The 18,612-nt window shown below is 40.1% G+C and overlaps 1 protein-coding gene across 1 annotated transcript; it reads left to right on the forward strand.

Moving 5' to 3' along the window:
- Positions 1 to 215: 215 nt before the first annotated feature.
- On the forward strand, positions 216 to 18,375 carry patl1 (PAT1 homolog 1, processing body mRNA decay factor). Its single transcript, XM_042484317.1, has 20 exons — positions 216 to 293; positions 2,723 to 2,828; positions 4,885 to 5,112; positions 5,630 to 5,890; positions 7,392 to 7,480; positions 7,860 to 7,940; positions 9,305 to 9,505; positions 9,892 to 9,993; positions 10,623 to 10,709; positions 10,969 to 11,189; positions 11,426 to 11,570; positions 12,839 to 12,956; positions 13,055 to 13,152; positions 14,919 to 14,978; positions 15,102 to 15,247; positions 15,416 to 15,575; positions 16,276 to 16,401; positions 17,364 to 17,455; positions 17,649 to 17,798; positions 17,982 to 18,375. The coding sequence occupies exons 1-20, from the start codon at positions 279 to 281 to the stop codon at positions 18,001 to 18,003; spliced, it is 2,508 nt and encodes an 835-aa protein (XP_042340251.1). The 5' UTR covers positions 216 to 278; the 3' UTR covers positions 18,004 to 18,375.
- The last annotated feature ends 237 nt before the right edge of the window (positions 18,376 to 18,612 follow it).

Below are 18,612 nucleotides of genomic sequence, written 5' to 3' on the forward strand. Positions count from 1 at the left end.
ACCTCGCTGCGGTTTTATTTCAAACGTCTAACATGCTCTCACCACAGTAGGAGGTGCCAAAAGCCGAGAATCAGTCGTTAATCATTGCATTTTACGTCTCCCTTAACTCTCCCCTTAGCAGCTGAATCGAAAGCGAACTTCAGCGCTGCCGCTGGTAATGCTCGACTGCGTGCTCGTTCACGTCGCTCCGCAGCGCGCTTTCAATAGACGTCCCTGCTGCGTCATTTGCGCGCCGCCTCGCTCCTGATGCACGTCTTTTCCCGAAAGCCTAAAGATAGATGTTTCGATTTCAGGTGAGTTTTGTACCCCAATACCTTCGTGTCCGTCTCCCGGAGATAATTTCTGGTGTTTTGCAGAGAGCTTTTAGTTTTTCCAGCCCGCGTGTTGTTTGAGTGGTGAATGTTTTCTTTTGTTTATGCGACTGACAAATTGAATGCGGTCGGCGGCCTGTAAGCAGCCCGCTTGCCTGCTGACATGAGCCAGAGGGAAGGTGAGCGCTCCCTTCCTCTGGTGGCACGGAGGGTGTTATTGTTTCCTAAAATAATCGCAGTTTTGAAAGCCAGGAGTGTGGTACATAAAACTGTGCGTAAACGGTGTCATGATGAGTAAATTCAGGGCAACAGTTTCCATCGACGTGGGTCCTGCGTGATGTAACGTCAGCATTAGCATAGTTGCTAACAGGCTCTGAAGCTACCTACAGTGTGTTAATATCTCCTGAGTTTTATTTATTTACGTTATTCACACGGGTACTTTGAAAGGGAGCTACTTACTGGTATTCTTATCGTTACCTTAGTGTTGATGTCTCGACTCAGTCTGATAAGTTTTTATGTTTTTTTCAGTCAGAAACCATGCTCGGTCACTGTTGTTTCGACCAACCGATGTAACGGCTACAAGGCTATTTGGCTATACTGTTAAAGTACAGTTGCACTGTTAAATAAGTTAACTTATAATGTGCTAGTGTTGACTCAAAGTTAATTCTCACTCAACTCTATTTTCACTTTATTAAATTAATTAAGCACATTTTGACCTCTGTGGTGTACAGTGCTGTGCAAATGTCCGAGACTACCAGTAGTTTGCAGATTTAGCAAAGTTTTAATGAGGATATATTTATTTCTCAGTCTATTTGCTGAGATACAAAGACTACAGAGAGCATGCACAATGTATTAAAACACCAAAACAAGTCAGAATTAAATTGTTTCTTAAGACTGAAGTCAATATTTAGTTTGAAGCATGGAATCGTACAACCATATCAACATAAGTCTGTAATGCAACCTGGTGTAAATACACCTGAAGAGTAGTATTGTAAATCTCACATCATCTGCCCAAGAGAGTTCAAGACATGCAGAGTGGGAAAATGAGGCCACACTAAATACTTGCAACTGAAGCCGGCTGAAGGTACATTTTTCTGAAGTATTTGCATTTTAATACTGTATACCTATTTACTGCGTGTCCTGATTGTATTTTAGTAAATAGACTACTGAGAAATAAATATATGTGATCATTATGACCTTGCTTAAATATCAAAGTTTAAGGTGGCCTAAGACTTTTGCACAGTATTGTATGAGTTTAAAGGTCCCATGATATAGTTATTTTCAGATGTATATTTGTATTTGAGGTTTATACCAGAACTTAAATGTAAAAAACATCCACACTTTTTTCTCATAGTGTAGTAGTATACCTATATTCTTTTCCTGTCTGAAACACTGCGTTTAATGCCGGGTCCACACTGCATGCGAAAGCAGCAGACAGTGACAACTTTGCCAAACTGCTGCGCCTGGCACGCATGTGGTGTTCATACAGATAGTGTTGCTGCAACAAAGCTGCAGAGCTGCCTGCCACTGAAACTTCTTCTATTTTTTTTTTTTTACAATTAAAAGCAGTGACCATGTGTACATGCCAGTGATGTGAGAGGGCAGGGAGTGGTCAGGCTTATCTTACTCCTTTTCAACTAAATCAGATCCGAATCTTGAATTCAGGGCGTTGTACAGTGCAGAATGATAGTGAACAGTCTTAGCAAAATTGTTCGCTACATTGACTACTTGCAAACTTTTGTTCTGTTATCACAGATATTTGTTTTTACTCCTCAAAACAAATTTTGGCCAACCATCAATAAGACCACTGCAGTGCCACACTCTTTTCAGTCGGTGGAAAAGGGGTTTCAGAGGCCACCCACTCAGTTTGCACCACACAACGCACACTGGAACAAGTTACGTCAATTAATTCAGTCTGTGAAACAACAGAAGCAACTGTACTCAAAACTACAGTTCAGTTTTTCCACAACATGGATTACCAGAATCACCCGGGATGCCATAAACACATGCACTGCAGCCTGTCTAGACACATGGTCATTAAATGCAGCACCCTGAAATGTAAGAAGAGCATCAGAGGCGGCAAAAATGGATTTAATGGCAGTGCACAGATTCAAGGAATTGATGGGATTATATTTCACTGAGTTTTATAATTACATGTGACAAATTGATTGATTCATCATACCCGCTTTAATTATAGTTCAGCGATATTATTTATGTCTTTAAATCCCCTTCTCTGCCCCTCTCACCATTCATGCTTTGATCTTATCTCATTTTCTCCTCCTGTCTCCTCTCTAACTTATATCACTTTCTTTTCCGCACTCCTTGATCACATCTCCATGTCCTGCCTCCCTCCCACCTTCCTCTCACTCCGGTACTTGTCCTCTCAATTTTCTTCCCTGCTGTCTTTGCAGTCCCTGGATGAAGACTGTACGTTGGAGGAGGAAGACGAGGGGCTCGTAGAGGAGGAAGATGAAATTGATCAGTTCAATGACGACACTTTTGGAGCTGGGGCCATCGGTGAGTCACACAAACAATATATTTGAAGTGTGTTTACATTAAAACGCTGCCGTACAGGGCATGAAAAAAAATGCTACTATGCTCATTCATAGTTACACAATTTTAAAAGTTTTTTTTTTAAGAACGTGGCACCAGAAGGCACACTTTTATTACAGTTTTATTTTCTGTGCCATAAAGGGATAGTTCACCCAAAATGAAATTTCAATCTTAATCTACTCACCCTCACACTGATGGAAAGTCAGGTGTAGTTGTACAGTCCATAAAACACTACAATACTTAAAGACATAAAAGTTAGTCACTCTGGAACATTTAAATAAGTTTGAATGTACAGTAGCAAAAAAACACGAAACACTGTGATGAATCTCTCTCCTAGAGAACCGCCGCAGGAACAGAAGAGTTATCTCTGCTGCAGAGAAAACATTTATTTCAGTTTAAAGCCTCAGAAATTAGCAACTAACAGCAACTCAGATTAGAGCCCACTTAAGTATTGAACAAAATTCAAGTAGCAGACACATCTCATCAACTGTTTGGAGGGGACTGTGTAAATAAGACCTCAGTGGTCCAATTTCTGCAAAGAAACCACGACTGAAGGACACCAACCAGTAGAAGAGACTTCCTTGGGACAAGAAACTCGAGTAGTGGACCTGTGGAGATCTGTAATTTGGTCTTCAGGCTTCACAGTATATTATGATGATCTCCTTTTATGATGATGATGTCAATGAGGATGTCAAATTAGGCAAATTCATTTGAACACGTCATGCTACAACTTTTTTGCTGCTTGATACGAAAGGAAAACTTGCACAGATTTTTTTCCATGACTAATGTCAGTGTTACGTGTGTTTGTGTCATAGTCTGGCAGCATTTGTCGTGGGAGGTGAGACTCCTGCGTGTGTGTAGAAAGGTACCATAACCAGTCCCACAAGTGCTGCAGATACAGTGAAGCGCATGCTTTTCAGAAGCTACAATATTCCCTGAAAAGAGTCTAGATCTGTGAGTCCTTTTACCTGAGGGGACCGTTTCAATCATTAAGTAAACTGACGACCCCTGAGTTAAGTGACACATAAAATAGATATTTCATATTATATTCAATGCAAAACAATATCAGTCCAGAGCAGCTGTTAAACTACAATAAACCCAAATAGCAAGTGCATTAACTGCAGGATATTTGTAAAATAAGTGATTGAAATAGATTTTAACCATATTATTTTATGTGATGATCTTTTTAAGATGAGTATTGTTTATTTTTTTTAAATGTGTGTTTTTATTTTTTTCATTTTTATGAATTTAATTTTTTTATGATTTTCTTTTTAATTTCTAACAATCATACATACTTATTAGGCTTTTTTTTTGGACAATTTCAGTGTTTTCTTCTCTCTGACACTTGGCCATTGTTCTATAAGCTCTTTGCTTGTTTGAACTGCGTCCTTTTCTAATGCAGGACCAGTCTGTTTGTTTCTGAATAAAGCTTGTGTTGAGGACTTCACCGTGCCCTTATCCTGTGAGAAGTTTATATCTAGAATAATAGTTTAAACTTTAAAAATAACATTTTCATTTAGATTTCACTACACAAAAACAGATAAAAGGCTGTCATAAAGGCCTACTGTATGTTTTAAAAAAGTTTTCTTTCCCCTTAAAATCAGAGTATATTTTGTTTTTGCTTCACAGAAGAAATAAAGAATCTGTATATTGCAGCGTTATTGTGACACAACTGGTGGACTGTAAAATATATTTACCTGCTATGAGCAAGACTAAAGCTAACTGAGTCATCTTAAAGAAACCAGAAGTCTCCAAACTACAGGTTGGGTATTTATAGTAACTGGCTGATTGTATTTACAGCCCCAGTGTCGCTTCTTTATAGACCTGGGACATTGGGCAATCCTTTTTGTTGGTCACCTCTTGAGCACTGGGATTGTGAAATAATTATTTGAGACAATTTGTCAAAGTTAGAAGCCAAAAAAAACTTGTATGGCCCCAGAACGCTACGTAAGATTGCAACACAGATGATTAATCGCCATAAAATAAACAACCACTCTGTCTGACTCCTCTCCTCTTCCAGATGACGACTGGCAGGAGGAACACAAACGCCTCGCTGAGCTCGATGAGAGGGACGGGATAGGAGCGGGGCTGGGGCTAGGAGGAGGGGGGATGGGAGGAGAATTAGATTTAGGAGGAGCTGGAGACTCATCCTCCTCCCACCTCCCTTCTTCTCTGGGGCATCTCCCCCTTCCATCCTCGCTCCCGACACTCAAATTCTCCTCGTCTTCCTCCAGACTGCCTGCACCAGGTCAGTGACGTTAATAGAATAATGTTGCTGGCGAACTTGACGCAAAAATTGATTGACTGAAACCACCGATAAAATGTACAAAGAAAGTGTCAGCATGTGAGGAACCTTAACTTTGTAAAACCTCAGGGAGCTATTTTTATTTAGTAATTTTTGTTTGAATTTTCACTTGACTTTATAAAAAAAGTTGCTGGAAACTTTCCGTATAATATGTTGAAAGTTTCAGTTTTGATTAAACATTTGCTAAAGGCATTTGAACAAAGTTTTGTGTTTCAGTTTGTTATATTCCAAATTCTAAATATTGACAGGCAGATTTTGATTTTTATTGTAAATGCATATCTGTTCAAAATAACACCTTTTGATCTCATTAAGTGCTAGTCATAGGTATCAGTATCAGCCCTGAAAAAACAATATCGGGCGACCCTTACTCTGTGAGATTGTTGACTTTACTTTTGGCTAGTCTAAATTACGTCATTAAATTTTCTAGAGTTTAAAGTCCAAAGTAAAACTGTGGTTTCAGATGTGGAGGATCGAGGAGGGGAAGGTGACCTGGCCGAGTCTCTGGCCAGACTCATCCTGGAGGCTGACCCCGCCATCGCTGGGGTCGTAGCGGCTGAGAGACCCGGTCCATCCCCCGGCTCCTCAGGATCCAGCCTGTCTGCTCTGCAGGGCCTGGACCGACCCAGAGGCCTGCCCCAGTCCTCCTCCATCCCACATCCCACGCAGCCACACCAGCATCCCCATCACCCCCAGCACCAGCTGCCTCCTGGGCACTCCTCAGGTCAGAATAAAGTCAATCCTATTTTTTTTTTTGTACCATGGTCATCAGTTTTGTTCCAGCTGCAACACACTGTTGAACATGTTGTCGGATGATTGCACAAACTTGCACACGATCATTTCTGATTTATTTGTTCATAGTTTTTAGATTGTTTTATTTAAGGTTTGGTTTTGTAGTTAAGTGTTTTAATTGGTATTTATTACATATTTAACTTTTTGGGGCACTTCAGTTGTTTAATCCCGTATGTTGTCTGCAGTGTCTGACAGTTGTGTTACATGGATGCCTTTATCTTTATACTGCAAACCAAATTTACCTACAGCCATAAATAAAGTAGCCTGACCTGACCGTAGTTACCAATTAAATAGCGAACTTAAACATCATCTATTACAACCTTTAATTCTCAAGTAACTAAAAATGATGTGAAAGCTGACATGAAGAGAATTTTCCAGTCGGAGACTTTGATCTTTTTAGAATGACACATAATTCAATTTGTGCAAAATGAAAAATAAACTAATCAAGCTTTTCTCATTTCCTTTTTTACTATACTTTTACAATGTGTGTTATAATGTCTTTGCAAATAAAGGATCAGAAAAGGATAATGAATCGTACCAGTCATCACCAGGTATTGCAGGTGGATGTAAAACTAAAATAAAAAACAATATAATGCCTCTTAATAATGTTTTAATTTGTTACCCATCATAAGATTCTTCACACGCAGTAAAATTTAATAATTATATTTAGCGATGCGTAGGGTTGTGAATCATTTGTTTTTTTTTACAGTACAGCTGTCCAAATGGATACTTTTAAAATGGCACCAGTAACTTAACGGTGCCTGAATTGATACTTATAAAGCACAAAGTGGTGGTCAACAATGTGAAACAGAGTCTTTTTTTCATTACAAAGGTGAATTTGAACTGAAAATGTTATATATAACCCCGTAACAACTTAAAGTACACGTAGATGTATAAATATGAGTTGGTGCAAAACACTGTTGACAAAAATTCAGCCCAATCAATAAGATTTTACTAACCTACAATAATTTAACACTAATTAACAGAAACAGTAATAATAACAGCGAAATAAATGAGCTTATATTAAAGGTTATTTGATAAATTTGGGTGATTGAATTTATGCTCACTCAAAGGTACGGTAAAGAAGGCTGAATGACTTTAAAATAGTTCAGTTATTTTTCTATAGTGAGATTTCTTTTCCTGGCACAAAAGAGAGAATAAATACAAACAAAATAAACAAAAACAAATCAGTATTGGCCCAGATTATAATCTAATTATAATACAATAATAAAATATGTGTCCATGCCTTTTATTCAGGCTGAACAATGCATTAGTGTCATTTTCATTTCGTCACCATGTGATTGTTGATGTAATTTTGATGCAAATTTACCTTCAGACTCAGCAGCCTATTTTCAGCTCCTTTGTGACTACGAGGATTATTCTGCTTTGTTGGCTCTGTTTTATTAAAGTCTGCTGTACTCTTACTACTGCAGGCCTTTCTGCTGGCCCTCCTCCTTCGTCCATGCTCAGCTACCAACAGCAGCAGCACTTACTGCGCAGAGGGACTGCTCCCATGGCCCAGGTCAGTGTCTGACTGTCCCTATGAGCTGTTCTTTATACCAGTATTTTTAAAACCTGCAAAGAATGCAGCCATCTTATATTTGTTCCATGGCATATCAGGAGGACTGTAACTTACTAATGGTTCATAATTGCACAATTTACCAATGAAAAGCTCATCAGCATTTACCGGAGAACACAATTTGAATTAGTATTTAAATGGCAGTAAAAAAGAGAAAAATGAACATGTTGCATTAAGATTGACATTGTTTCCTTCATGTCAGTTCACCCTGTCAAATATAATATGTATGTATGGACATTTCTGTCTGACTAAGTAACTAGCTCACTGCATTAACATTCATTTAAACTCTTTTTAATTTTTAATTTAATTTCATTATCTCCAGATGAACTCTCACAGTATCTGGGAGAACAGTATGGGTTTTGGGCCGGTCAGTGTCACCCCCGGACTGGTTACACACATGGAGGTGAGGGACACACACTCTTCTGCTTCTCATTTTGATTTCTGTAACATCATTTCCCATGTTCTTTCAGAAAAAAAGATGTTTTTTATAAAAAATTTTTTTATAAATTTTATTTGATTAAAAAAAAAAACCATATGTGTATTATTATTGCCCATACATATAGCGTGAGTGCAGGAGGTAGAGATGTGGAGGAGCTGCAGCACCTCATATAACTATTACTTGATAAAAAAAAGTTTAAACTTACTACCAAGGCTACACGTGTAGTGAACAAGTACTGCAGCTTGACTGGTTTGGGTGAGCAGACGACAGCGAGGTGGTAATTCTAGTCACAAGCTATGATGATCTGGTCAAGGGTCAAATCTCTTGATCACATCCAGGCGTCATCTCACTCCCGCTTCCTCTTTCCAGTCCTCAGCGAAACATTACCAGTGGAAACATGGGACATTTTTTAGTTGCACAATACACTACAACTACCAAGCAAAACAGTGATGAGATATTGATTCACGTCACAAAAAAAAACCAAGCACACAAACCGTCGCCTGAAACAAACACGTAGACAGATTTTGTCGTAGCTGTCGCACTTAGCACCCGTGTAACCCTTTGAAACCTGGATTGGCATCAGTTTTCTTGTGCTGCATTCAGGCGCATGTCACAAGCATCTTAACCCTTTGAAAAAAATATTAAAATTGGTTTGATTTCTTTTCAAAGCGTGGGGGGAAAAGTTTCAAGAAATTAGCAAAAGGTGACGAGAAAATTACCTGAAAATTAGTTGTATAAAAGGTGGGAGGATTATTAGAAAATTATCTAAAAACGAGGGAATATGTGCGTAAAAATATAATTACAATTATTGTAATTATATATTGAAGATTATGTTACAAGAAAAAAAATTAACATATATATTTCTTTGAATTTCTGTACTTTTCAAGTCATTTTCTTGCTTCTTTTGTGCATCACTTTTAATTTTTTTTTTTAGCTTATTTTGAGGTAATTTTCTTATGAATTTTTACTAATCTTGCTCATTTTGGGACCATCATTTCCTTCTCACCTTGATGTTTTTTAAAGAAATCAAAGCAATGGGCTCAGGCTTCAAAGGGTTAAAGTGAAGCTGAGCATTTTACTCAATGATGTGGATGTATGAAATAACAGAAACAATCAAACAAAATTAACACAGAATACAGATTTTTACAGTTTTGTAAAAACTTTGCAATAATAAAAAAAAGCCTTAAATTGCAGACTAATGTTTCATTAAAGCCACTGCAGCTCTTTTTTTCAAAGGCTCTGTGTGGAAGGGCTTAACCAAGCTCTTAGTTTTGGACACTTCATCTGTATTTTTCATATATTATATTTATTCTCCTTTTTCTCTTCAGGATAGTCCATTAATGTCTATAATAAAGGAGGTGGGCCTTCCTAAACGACCTCCTCAGGGCAGGAATGATGAAGGACGGGATTTGTCAGAGAGGGTCCCACCTCCCCGCTCTTCTTCACCTGTGATTGGCTCCCCTCCGGTGAGGGCGGTGCCCATCGGGACCCCGCCTAAACAGCCAATGAGCCACGCCCTGAATCATCAGGTGAGTAACAGAAACTGCTCCTCACATTTTTTAGTGTTTCCTTAGGTATTTTTCCCTCCATTATTCCCCCCTTTTCACGATCGAAGGACTGAATAAACCCTAAAAAAAACAAAAAAGTATCTCATTATTGGAGTATGTGTAACACCGTTTGTCTTTGTAGAAGTGTTTTATGTGAACGCTGGAGGTCCTAAACTGAAAAATGTTCAGAGTTTAAACATGGAAGCCTAAAAGATAAAGTATTTACAGCAGTATTGTCCTTTTTTTAAAGGCTCGGGGTTACATGGTGTCTACTGGTTGTCATTTCAGCAGTCTCATTAGTGGTTACCATACTGCATCATGTTGTGATTATGTAATCATGTCCTGTGTGTGTGTATGTGTGTGTGTAGATCCACCATCCCACGGCGGTTCATGTGAGAGCCCCGGTCCAGCACAGATACCCTCCTCCTTTCCCCGAGCGTGTGTCACCCAACACCCTTCTCAATATAGCTGTGAGTTTTTCCTTTCCTCCGTCCTCCCCTCGGTTTTCAGCTCTGTATGCACATTCAGAAAACACCTTAAGGGTTCCTTGTAGGTGAAATGAAAAACAACAAAAGCCTAAAAAATTGTGTCTCTGTGATTTAATCCATAACCAGCATGAACTTTGGGTCTGCAAACCTATTTTATTACAGCTACGTGTTGTCTCTGTTTTATTTTATGACACTGGAGTCTGGTTTTGCTGTCTGCTTTGCAGTCCTACAATATAAACAGTTTCTAAAATGTTAAATTACACGTATCACATCATAGTGAAAGCTTGTAGAGCTCTGAAAAAAAAAGCCCAAGCCTCGCTCAGCTTTAGGCCCAAGCATGATTAAAATCCTGAATTTCTACTGTAAAGAATATATCATATTTTATGTACGATATATATCTTTGATACTAAAACATTTGTTATAAGCTACGGGCTGACTTATTTCTCTGCCAAAGTTGATCCATGGTGATGTGGTGCGCAGATAACTCCTGAGGAGGCAGAAGCAACCATTGCCAACAAAATAGCTTCTTTTTGGCGAGGAAGTAAATAAGCTACCAGCTTCCATTGTCATTATTCAAGGATTTGAAGTTTCTTTTTGCTGTTTTTGTTCAGAACTCTCCTCTGTGTCGTGGTCCTTTCCCTCCCGGTGTCGGTCCTGTCCTGTCGCAGATTCAGCGGGCCCAGCTGCTGAACTCTCAGGTTGGTACCGCAGATGCACACTCTTGTTAGACCGGTGCAGATAACTCCCTGTTTCTTAGATGTACATTACAATCTTTTTAACAGGTTTTTCTTTGCGAACATTTTACATAAACACACTGTCAGGGTTGGAAATAAGTACAAACCCGACAGCTTCACTGTGGGGCAGAATACTGTCGCTGCAGCTCTGATACTTCAGTAGTTGACGCCTAAATCACACGAGTCGCTCTCTCACTCTGGGTTATCATCTGTCTCTCTCCAGGTGGCTGGTTTTCCTCGTGGCGGTCCAGCACCTCCTTTGTTACCAGGTGGTGGTGGTTTCAGGCCGTTCTTCGGGGGTCCTCCTCCTCCCATGGGTCACCGAATGGGCCTGCCGCCCCCTCATGGCCCTCCTAACCACACGCCGCCCATTCGGCACAACACCACCCACCTCCACCCCCAGCACCGCCGCATGCTCACCCAGCGCATGCAGAACCGGGGAGGGTAAGCATGTGTGTATGTGTGTAATGTAGTATATATGATCACTGACAACGCCTCAAGGTCCCTCAGCGCTGTGGTCCTGGATCACTAACCAAGAAGCAACGTCATATTAAACACGTCCTCGGGCGGGTTAAATGCATAACATCACTCAGAACAGGAAATCACAGCTGTTGCTTTTCAGTCAAATTCAAAAGGCCGCAGGTAGATGATGTCATCTACGTGTCTTTTCCTCCCTGTAGGGACCGTGGCAGGACTGGAGGGGACCGGCGCAGCAGAGACCCCTACAGCAACCTGATGACTCAGAAAGAGAAGGAATGGGTAACCAAGATCCAGATGATGCAGCTGCAGAGTACTGACCCATACCTGGATGACTACTACTATCAGGTTGGTTTTTGTGTGCTGAAGTTTTCATGTTAGCTGCACTCGTGTAGAGGGCTCGAAATACCCCGTACTTATGGCGTTTATGTTTAACATTGAGACGTGTTGTTTTTTATTTCGCCACCCATGTTATTAAGGGGCATCTCAGCTGAAACGGAGGCTCGCCAATTTTTTATGTGACAGTGAAAATGGTGTTCTGATGATTATTTTGAGTCTAGACCACTTTTTACTGCAGTTTAAAAGTTTCTCTGTCACAGAGAGGAGAAATACAAAGACGTCTGTTTTACTCCAATTTCTCCGCTTCCCTTTCAAAACAAAAGCCCGCCGACGGCGTTTTTGTGGACAGAATCCCATCAGTTGCTGATACAAGGCTTTTATTTTGAAACAACGCTGCATGTGTGAACACATGCATGAAACATGCTGCAGTTATGCACTGCTGTTAAAAGTTAAAAGTTAAAAAAGGGATTAGGGGTGTGCCATATCATGTCGCCCACAATAATACAGGTATAATTTTTAATATGATAAGAAAAAATCATATTGTGATAATGGCAGTATTTTGACTTGTTGACATAATGGTGTCATGCCTTTATGCACAGCAACAGCAAGCATGGCTGAAAGTGAAATTGCTACCATCCAGGAGCAACTTCAGTAGTGTAGAGTCAGTGGTCTGGCCATCCTGAATGTTTTATGAAAAGCCCCAGACATTTCAAAATAAAGTCTGAGTAGAGATGATGAAATATCTAAACAAGAGCAACTACATAGTTAATTTGGATGTATCAAAATATACAGTATAGGTGACAACAGAGAGGTCACTCTGCAGAGTGACTGACTGTGTGGCAGTTCAGTTAAGAGGACTTTTTGTCATCTCACAGATATTTAAAGTGAATGTTGCCACTCATATAGCACAACTGTTGTCATTACCTGCATATATGTGGGCTTCCTAAAATACAGTTGCAGCTGAAACACTGATTTGGTCGGCTGTGCTGTCAGTCCGACTTCTTATCAGATGTTGGCCGTGATGCAGTTTTTCTGTTTTTGTCAATGTAAAATTCAGACTGACACTTCATAGAAAATATGGAAGACGTCTTGTCAGGCTGTGAAAGGTGTCACAAGACAGTTTGTAGTTGAAATGATGTATATATTATCATTGTGAGTTAAATTTATGATGAGAATAATCCTACTTTGCAAAGACTTGTTTACTCAGTGTGTGTCAAAGTTGGTGGAGGATCACTGACGCTCATTGTGTGTGCGTGCGTGTGTGTGCATATGTGTAGAACTACTATGAAAAGATGGAGAAACGTCAGGAAAGAGAGAGAGACAGCAGCAAGAAGGAGCACACCACCAAACTGATCACTCCGCAGGTCGCCAAAGTTGAACACACCTACAGACCAGGTAAGTGACGTCAGAATTTTCACTCTAAAGTTCACAGTGACACACGCGTGGTGCTGGAGACCGCAAACTAAACACACTTGCTGTGTGTTTGTCAACAGTTCAGTTTGCAGGCTCTCTGGGTAAACTGACAGTCTCCAGCGTCAACAACCCTCGCAAGATGATTGATGCTGTGGTGACGACGCGCACCGATGACGAGGTCAGTTTGCATGTTTCGTTTCTTTTGTGCACAGTCTTCTCTTTTTGTGAGAAGCTGATAGAAGCTGAAGCTGTTTTGAACCTAAAAGACAAAGCAAGAGGATAAATTGACCAACAGAAGATGTTTGGGTTACGGGAGATTTGCTGTCTATGTTTACATATACTTTATTATTCCACGACTTTCCCAAATATGATAGTATTCTGAATTTGATATGGGTTATTTAAACGGCATATTCTGTTTGAATATTCTGAATTAGGCTTTTTATGAATGCAATACATGTGGGATATGCTGATGTTAATCAGGTTTTAGGGGCATTCTTTGAACATGTCTACAGCAAATCAAGAATATGGGTCTGATTAAGAGTTTTTGTTCTGTTTAACCACAGTTTGTGACACACAGCATCCTGTGTGTTTACGGTCGCCTCAGTGCTTTGTCGTGTGTGTTGTACACAAACCATCTTGCCAACATTTTGCATGGCTGTGGTAGAGATACACGACCAAAGGAAAAGCCCACATTTCTGTTAGGAAGAAAAAACACACCTACTTTTAAACATTATTTAAGACTTGGAAATCAACAATAAATATCACGACTCTGGCCTTTTCAAGAAGATGCTTGAGGGAATGAAAAAGGGAGGCTGTGTTCACACGATTTAACAAGTCTGCCACTAGTGAGTAACTTCTGACAAGAATCTATTTTGAGGCAAAGAGACAAAATGGCACAGGGACAGCTTTTCCACTTTTACATATTTTGACACAATATACACCATGTCAGGGCACGTTAACCGAAGTATGCACTGCTGCATGTGAATGAGGGTATTAGTGGATTGTTGAATAAATGAATCTTTATTTCGAACATGTAAAAAAAAATTGCTTTACATTTTTTCAGTAATATGTTGTGATCAATGGTATCACATGCAAAGTCTCTAACTACTCCGGATGTATATTTTCTTTTGTCTGTCCCATTGGTAATTTCTTCAGTTAATTCAGTTAGCACCAAAGACATGGTTCTGTCTGCTCTAAATCCATACTGACTGTCTGTCAACAGTTTGTGTTTTTCTATGAATTTGTCCAATCTTTCAGAGAAGAGTTTTTCAAGTATCGTGGAGAATAGGGAGATTAAGGAAATGGGCCTGTGATTTGTAAAATGGTGTTCACCCCCGCTTTTATAAAGTGGAATTATTTTGCTATTTTCATTTTGCTTAGAAAGTTACCAGTTTGAAAAGACAAGTTAGAGATCTTAGTTAATGATTTTCCTTAGCCAAAACCTGGAATATTTTGTGCAAATAAATGTAGTTGGTGTTTACGGCTGAAAACGTCTTGAAGCTGCTTACAGCTATTGCCACAAACTTTCTCTTTCACAGCAAGCCTTTGAGGCAGCTGCAGAAGGTGCCGAATTTACATCAACAGAACTGAAACTCTCTGTAGGGGAGAAACTCAGAGACTTTGGTCTCATGCAGAGAAAAGCCAGTCAGCAGCCCTCTGATTGATTAGTGGTCAACATGTTTGTTTTTTTCTTCTGTAGTTCTTGAAGATAAGACAGCAAATTTTCAACCTAACTTGGGTGCTCGCTGTTATTTAAAAGAAGCGCTGAAAGTTTGAAAACAGCACAGTATTGTCTAGTGCCATAACATTCCTATTTTGCTTTGCTATTTCTTGAGTATTTTTTGTTGTATTTATTCGGTATCTGTTTGGTATTCAGTGCTAGTAGAATTTTTTTGATCAATTTTAAAGTCCTGTTGGTGTCTCGGTCTTTCTGTCTGCCTCCAGGAGAAAAGAGAGAAGCAGGTTTGGAATAAGCGGCGACAGATCCTCTACACTGTGGAGAAGGTAGGATGACGATTTTTGTACACATTAAGCACATGTTCAAACTCTGGAAAAAAAACACTCCTGGATCCTGATCAAGTCTTTGTCGCGGGATTCTCTGTCCCTTTATCTACCTCTGTCCACCAGATGTACAGTTTGCTGCTGGAGGTTCAAGACTTTGAGAAACGTTTTGTTCACGCGCCAGAGGAGGACAGGGAGGCTCTTCTGGAGCAGCATAAAACCAACACGGTGCAGCTGTGCAACTCTCTGCGGGAGAAGGAGTGGGACGACAGGTAGGAGTGAGGGATAGATTACACGGATCAATTAGCTGCACTTGACAATCCTGATTCTTATGTGACTCAGTACAACCGATAACCTCATGTAGGACAGCAGTGTTCGTTATAACACTAAAGATCTACTCATCTGCACACACTAATCATGTTTCTCTTCTGCTCTGTAAGAGTGAGTGATGAGCAGTGTGTGATGATCATGTCGGTGAGGAAGGGCAAGCGGCTCATCTCCAGGCTGCTTCCCTTCTTGCCGCCAGCCCTGGCCGTTGCCGTTGTCATGGCGATTTCCCGCAACCTTCCTGCCCTGGCCAAGAAGGACAAGCAGGACCAGGTAACCATTTCATCATCTTTGCATAAAAGTCCAGTGTTGTATGTGTATGTGTATGTATGTACACATTGTGTTTTGAAAATGAAACATTGCTGACATCTTCTAGTGAAAAAATGTAGCGTTGGCAGCGAGGTACGGGCAGCTTTCCTGCTTATTAGGCCTGTGTGCTCCTTCAGAGTGTCTTCAGAGGTCGCCATCATCAAGGATGTTCCAGTCTCATGATTTGAAAACATTTAAAAAAGAAAAAGAAATGATTATGCAAACAAACGGACAGACAGGAAAAAAAGTAATATTTGCAGACAATGAAAAACCTAAAATGTTGCAGCATATCTATTCAGCAAAGTGTTTAACAGAGGTGGTGACCCATCAGCCCTCTCCTTCTCTCAGGATCAGTTTAATTCAGAGGCATCATATGATTAAATATTACATTGCGTCAGCAATCAGATGAAATAATACCTGCTAATTTTGTGATCTTCACCGCGTTTACAGTATACGGTTCAAGTCTGTTTGTTTCAAATTCGAGACATCAAATGTTTGTCTTGTTCTGCAGTTTCTTATTCAGTATCAGTCATATCAATAAAAAAGTTGTGCACAATGAAACGGACAAAGTTTAATAAACCATGAACGCTCAGAGCTTCACAGCTGCCTGCATGTTGTTATCCAGCCGCTGCATTTCATCCTCCGTCTCCGTCTTCCTGTTCAGGTGCTGTGCTGGTTAGTGGAGCCAGTTTCTGTAGTGATCCAGTCATTGTCGAGCTCCGCCCTCACAGACCTGCTCCAGGAGCTTCAGGGCAGTGAGGGCCAACTGGCCACAGTTCTGCACAACAAGGTACACACACACACACACACACACACACACACACACACACACACCTCACAGACTGATATAAAACACAAAGTCATTAATTGACTTTCTTGCTTCCTAGTGCTGTTGTTTGTGATATGCAGGTATAAGTTGTTCACCCACTAAGAAACCTCCAAGATTTCCATATATCCACTTAAAAATACTCAGTTATGTTACTGCATAGGTTTGTGAGGCAGCTTTCACTTCAGCTATTTGTTTTCACAAATACGGGGCCGTGCAAGATAGATAGATAAATAGATAGATAGATAGATAGATAGATAGATATTTTGCACATAGAAAACAAACAGAAAAAGACAAAAATCAAAATGGCAATAACAAAAATGGATGATGACCCATAGTCAATTAATAGATTCAAATAAGCATAAAAAATTGCATCTTTCATTTTCGCACAGAGAAAAGGAGGAAGAATAGCCAAATTATTTCCTACCCTTTCTCACCTGTTTACACACAGACATATATAGATAAACATATATACACACATACATATATGTGACCCGCTGAATTTACACACACGTGTGTATTCATATATGCAACAAACAGAACAAATGCTGCAGAACATACACAGGGACTCACATTGTCTTTCCTCACCTCCGCCTAGCTGAGATCAGTGTGTCGTATGTGTGTGATGAACAGAGAAAATGATGCTCTCAGAGCGGACAGCTGTCGGCAGGTGAAGCAGAGAAAATTAGCTGTCGACTTGTGTTGAATGTACAGTGAAGGTATTTCCACGGGTTAAAGCTGCATCTGCAGACAAAGCAGTGAGCTTTTGTTTTTTAGACACAGACTGGTGTGTCTGTCGTGATCATATACACCCACTTCAATTTACCACAACTGGACTCCAATCAAGAGAAATTTAAAGGAATTTGAGCGAAGCCCGACAAGGCACTGAACACGCAGATCACACGCACCTCTCTGTGTTTGTCCAGTTTGGTGTGACACTGCTGTATCTGATCCTGAGTGAAGGAGAGAGGATGCAAAGCTCCGATCCCAACTGTCAGCTAATGGACGACAATCGATGGTAAGCTGTTGCTGTCATGTGATGTCAACCACTATCTCTCTAAAAAAAAAAAAAAGCCATAAATTACTTTTATACTCATGTTGTTTTCTCCTCCTCACACCTGCACTGTTGACGCTTCTTTACAAAATATCTCTTTTTCTTTCCACTTGTGCTGTTCGCTGTTAATCCGCACTGACCTTCTCTTCCCGTCCAGGACTGAGTTGGTGTTTTCAGTCACGAGAGAGTTGCTCAGCGTCCCCACCTCATCCCTCTCCCCCCCCCCCTTCCCCCCTCCCAACCTGCTCTCCCTCTTCTCACGCTACGTCGACCGGCAGAGGCTGGAGCTGTTACAAGACAAGCTACAGTGAGTCAACACACAAACAGCGCTGAAGTGTTTATTTGGGGTATTTCTTATATTTATGTTACACATAGATCACGTCAGAGCGAAGATGAGTCTGCTTGAATAAACTTGTTTTTTCATTGTTGCAGTTACAGTAGCTGCACGAGCTTGGAAGTAAAAACTAATAGTTTGTTCTTCGTTTTTCAGGATCTCTGCTTTGTCTAGGTAGAAATTACAACACACAACAACCCCCTCCCCACCGGATGCAGACCTTTCTTTTTGTGTGTGTATCAGAAGAGTCGAGTGTGTGTGTGTGTGTGTGTGTGTGTGTGTGTGTGTGTGTGTGTGTTTGAGTGTGTGTGAGTGCGCATGTGCTCTTGAGGTGAATCCATGGTGGATTGAATTTTAATACAGCAGAATCTGTAGTCACTTTTGTTTTTCTTTGTTTAGTCTCTGATGTGTGTTTGTGTGAGAACGACAGTGACACAGCGCGTGAGAGATGAACGTGTGAGTGACAATAATGAAATCTGCATTTTTAAATATCTTGTTTACGATTATGCCTGTGACAAACCTTCAAATTAAAAAGTATTTCTATTTCTAATGTTTCACTCCAGTTTTATTCTGCAAGGACCATCGTGTTCAGTGCTCAACCTTTCAGTTTACATTTCATTTCTTTATTCCCACATATGGACACTAAGAATATACGATACAAAATAAGAAAGACTGTGAAGGAGAATTGCGCAAAGCCCTCCAGGGGCTTGAAAAATGGCTTTCTCCAGGCAGCAACTACAAGAAATATCAACAGTAATAATAACCAATTAAATTAAAAAATAAATAA

This window comes from Plectropomus leopardus, chromosome 4, assembly GCF_008729295.1.
Source record: "Plectropomus leopardus isolate mb chromosome 4, YSFRI_Pleo_2.0, whole genome shotgun sequence".
Lineage (NCBI taxonomy): Eukaryota > Metazoa > Chordata > Actinopteri > Perciformes > Serranidae > Plectropomus > Plectropomus leopardus.

What these genes read in the sequence shown, in the direction of transcription:
- patl1 (XM_042484317.1), top strand. An exon ending in TTTTGGAGCTGGGGCCATCG is followed by an intron (nt 2,829 to 4,884) that starts GTGAGTCACACA and finishes CTCCTCTTCCAG; the next exon opens with ATGACGACTGGCAGGAGGAA. An exon ending in GGACTGCTCCCATGGCCCAG is followed by an intron (nt 7,481 to 7,859) that starts GTCAGTGTCTGA and finishes CATTATCTCCAG; the next exon opens with ATGAACTCTCACAGTATCTG.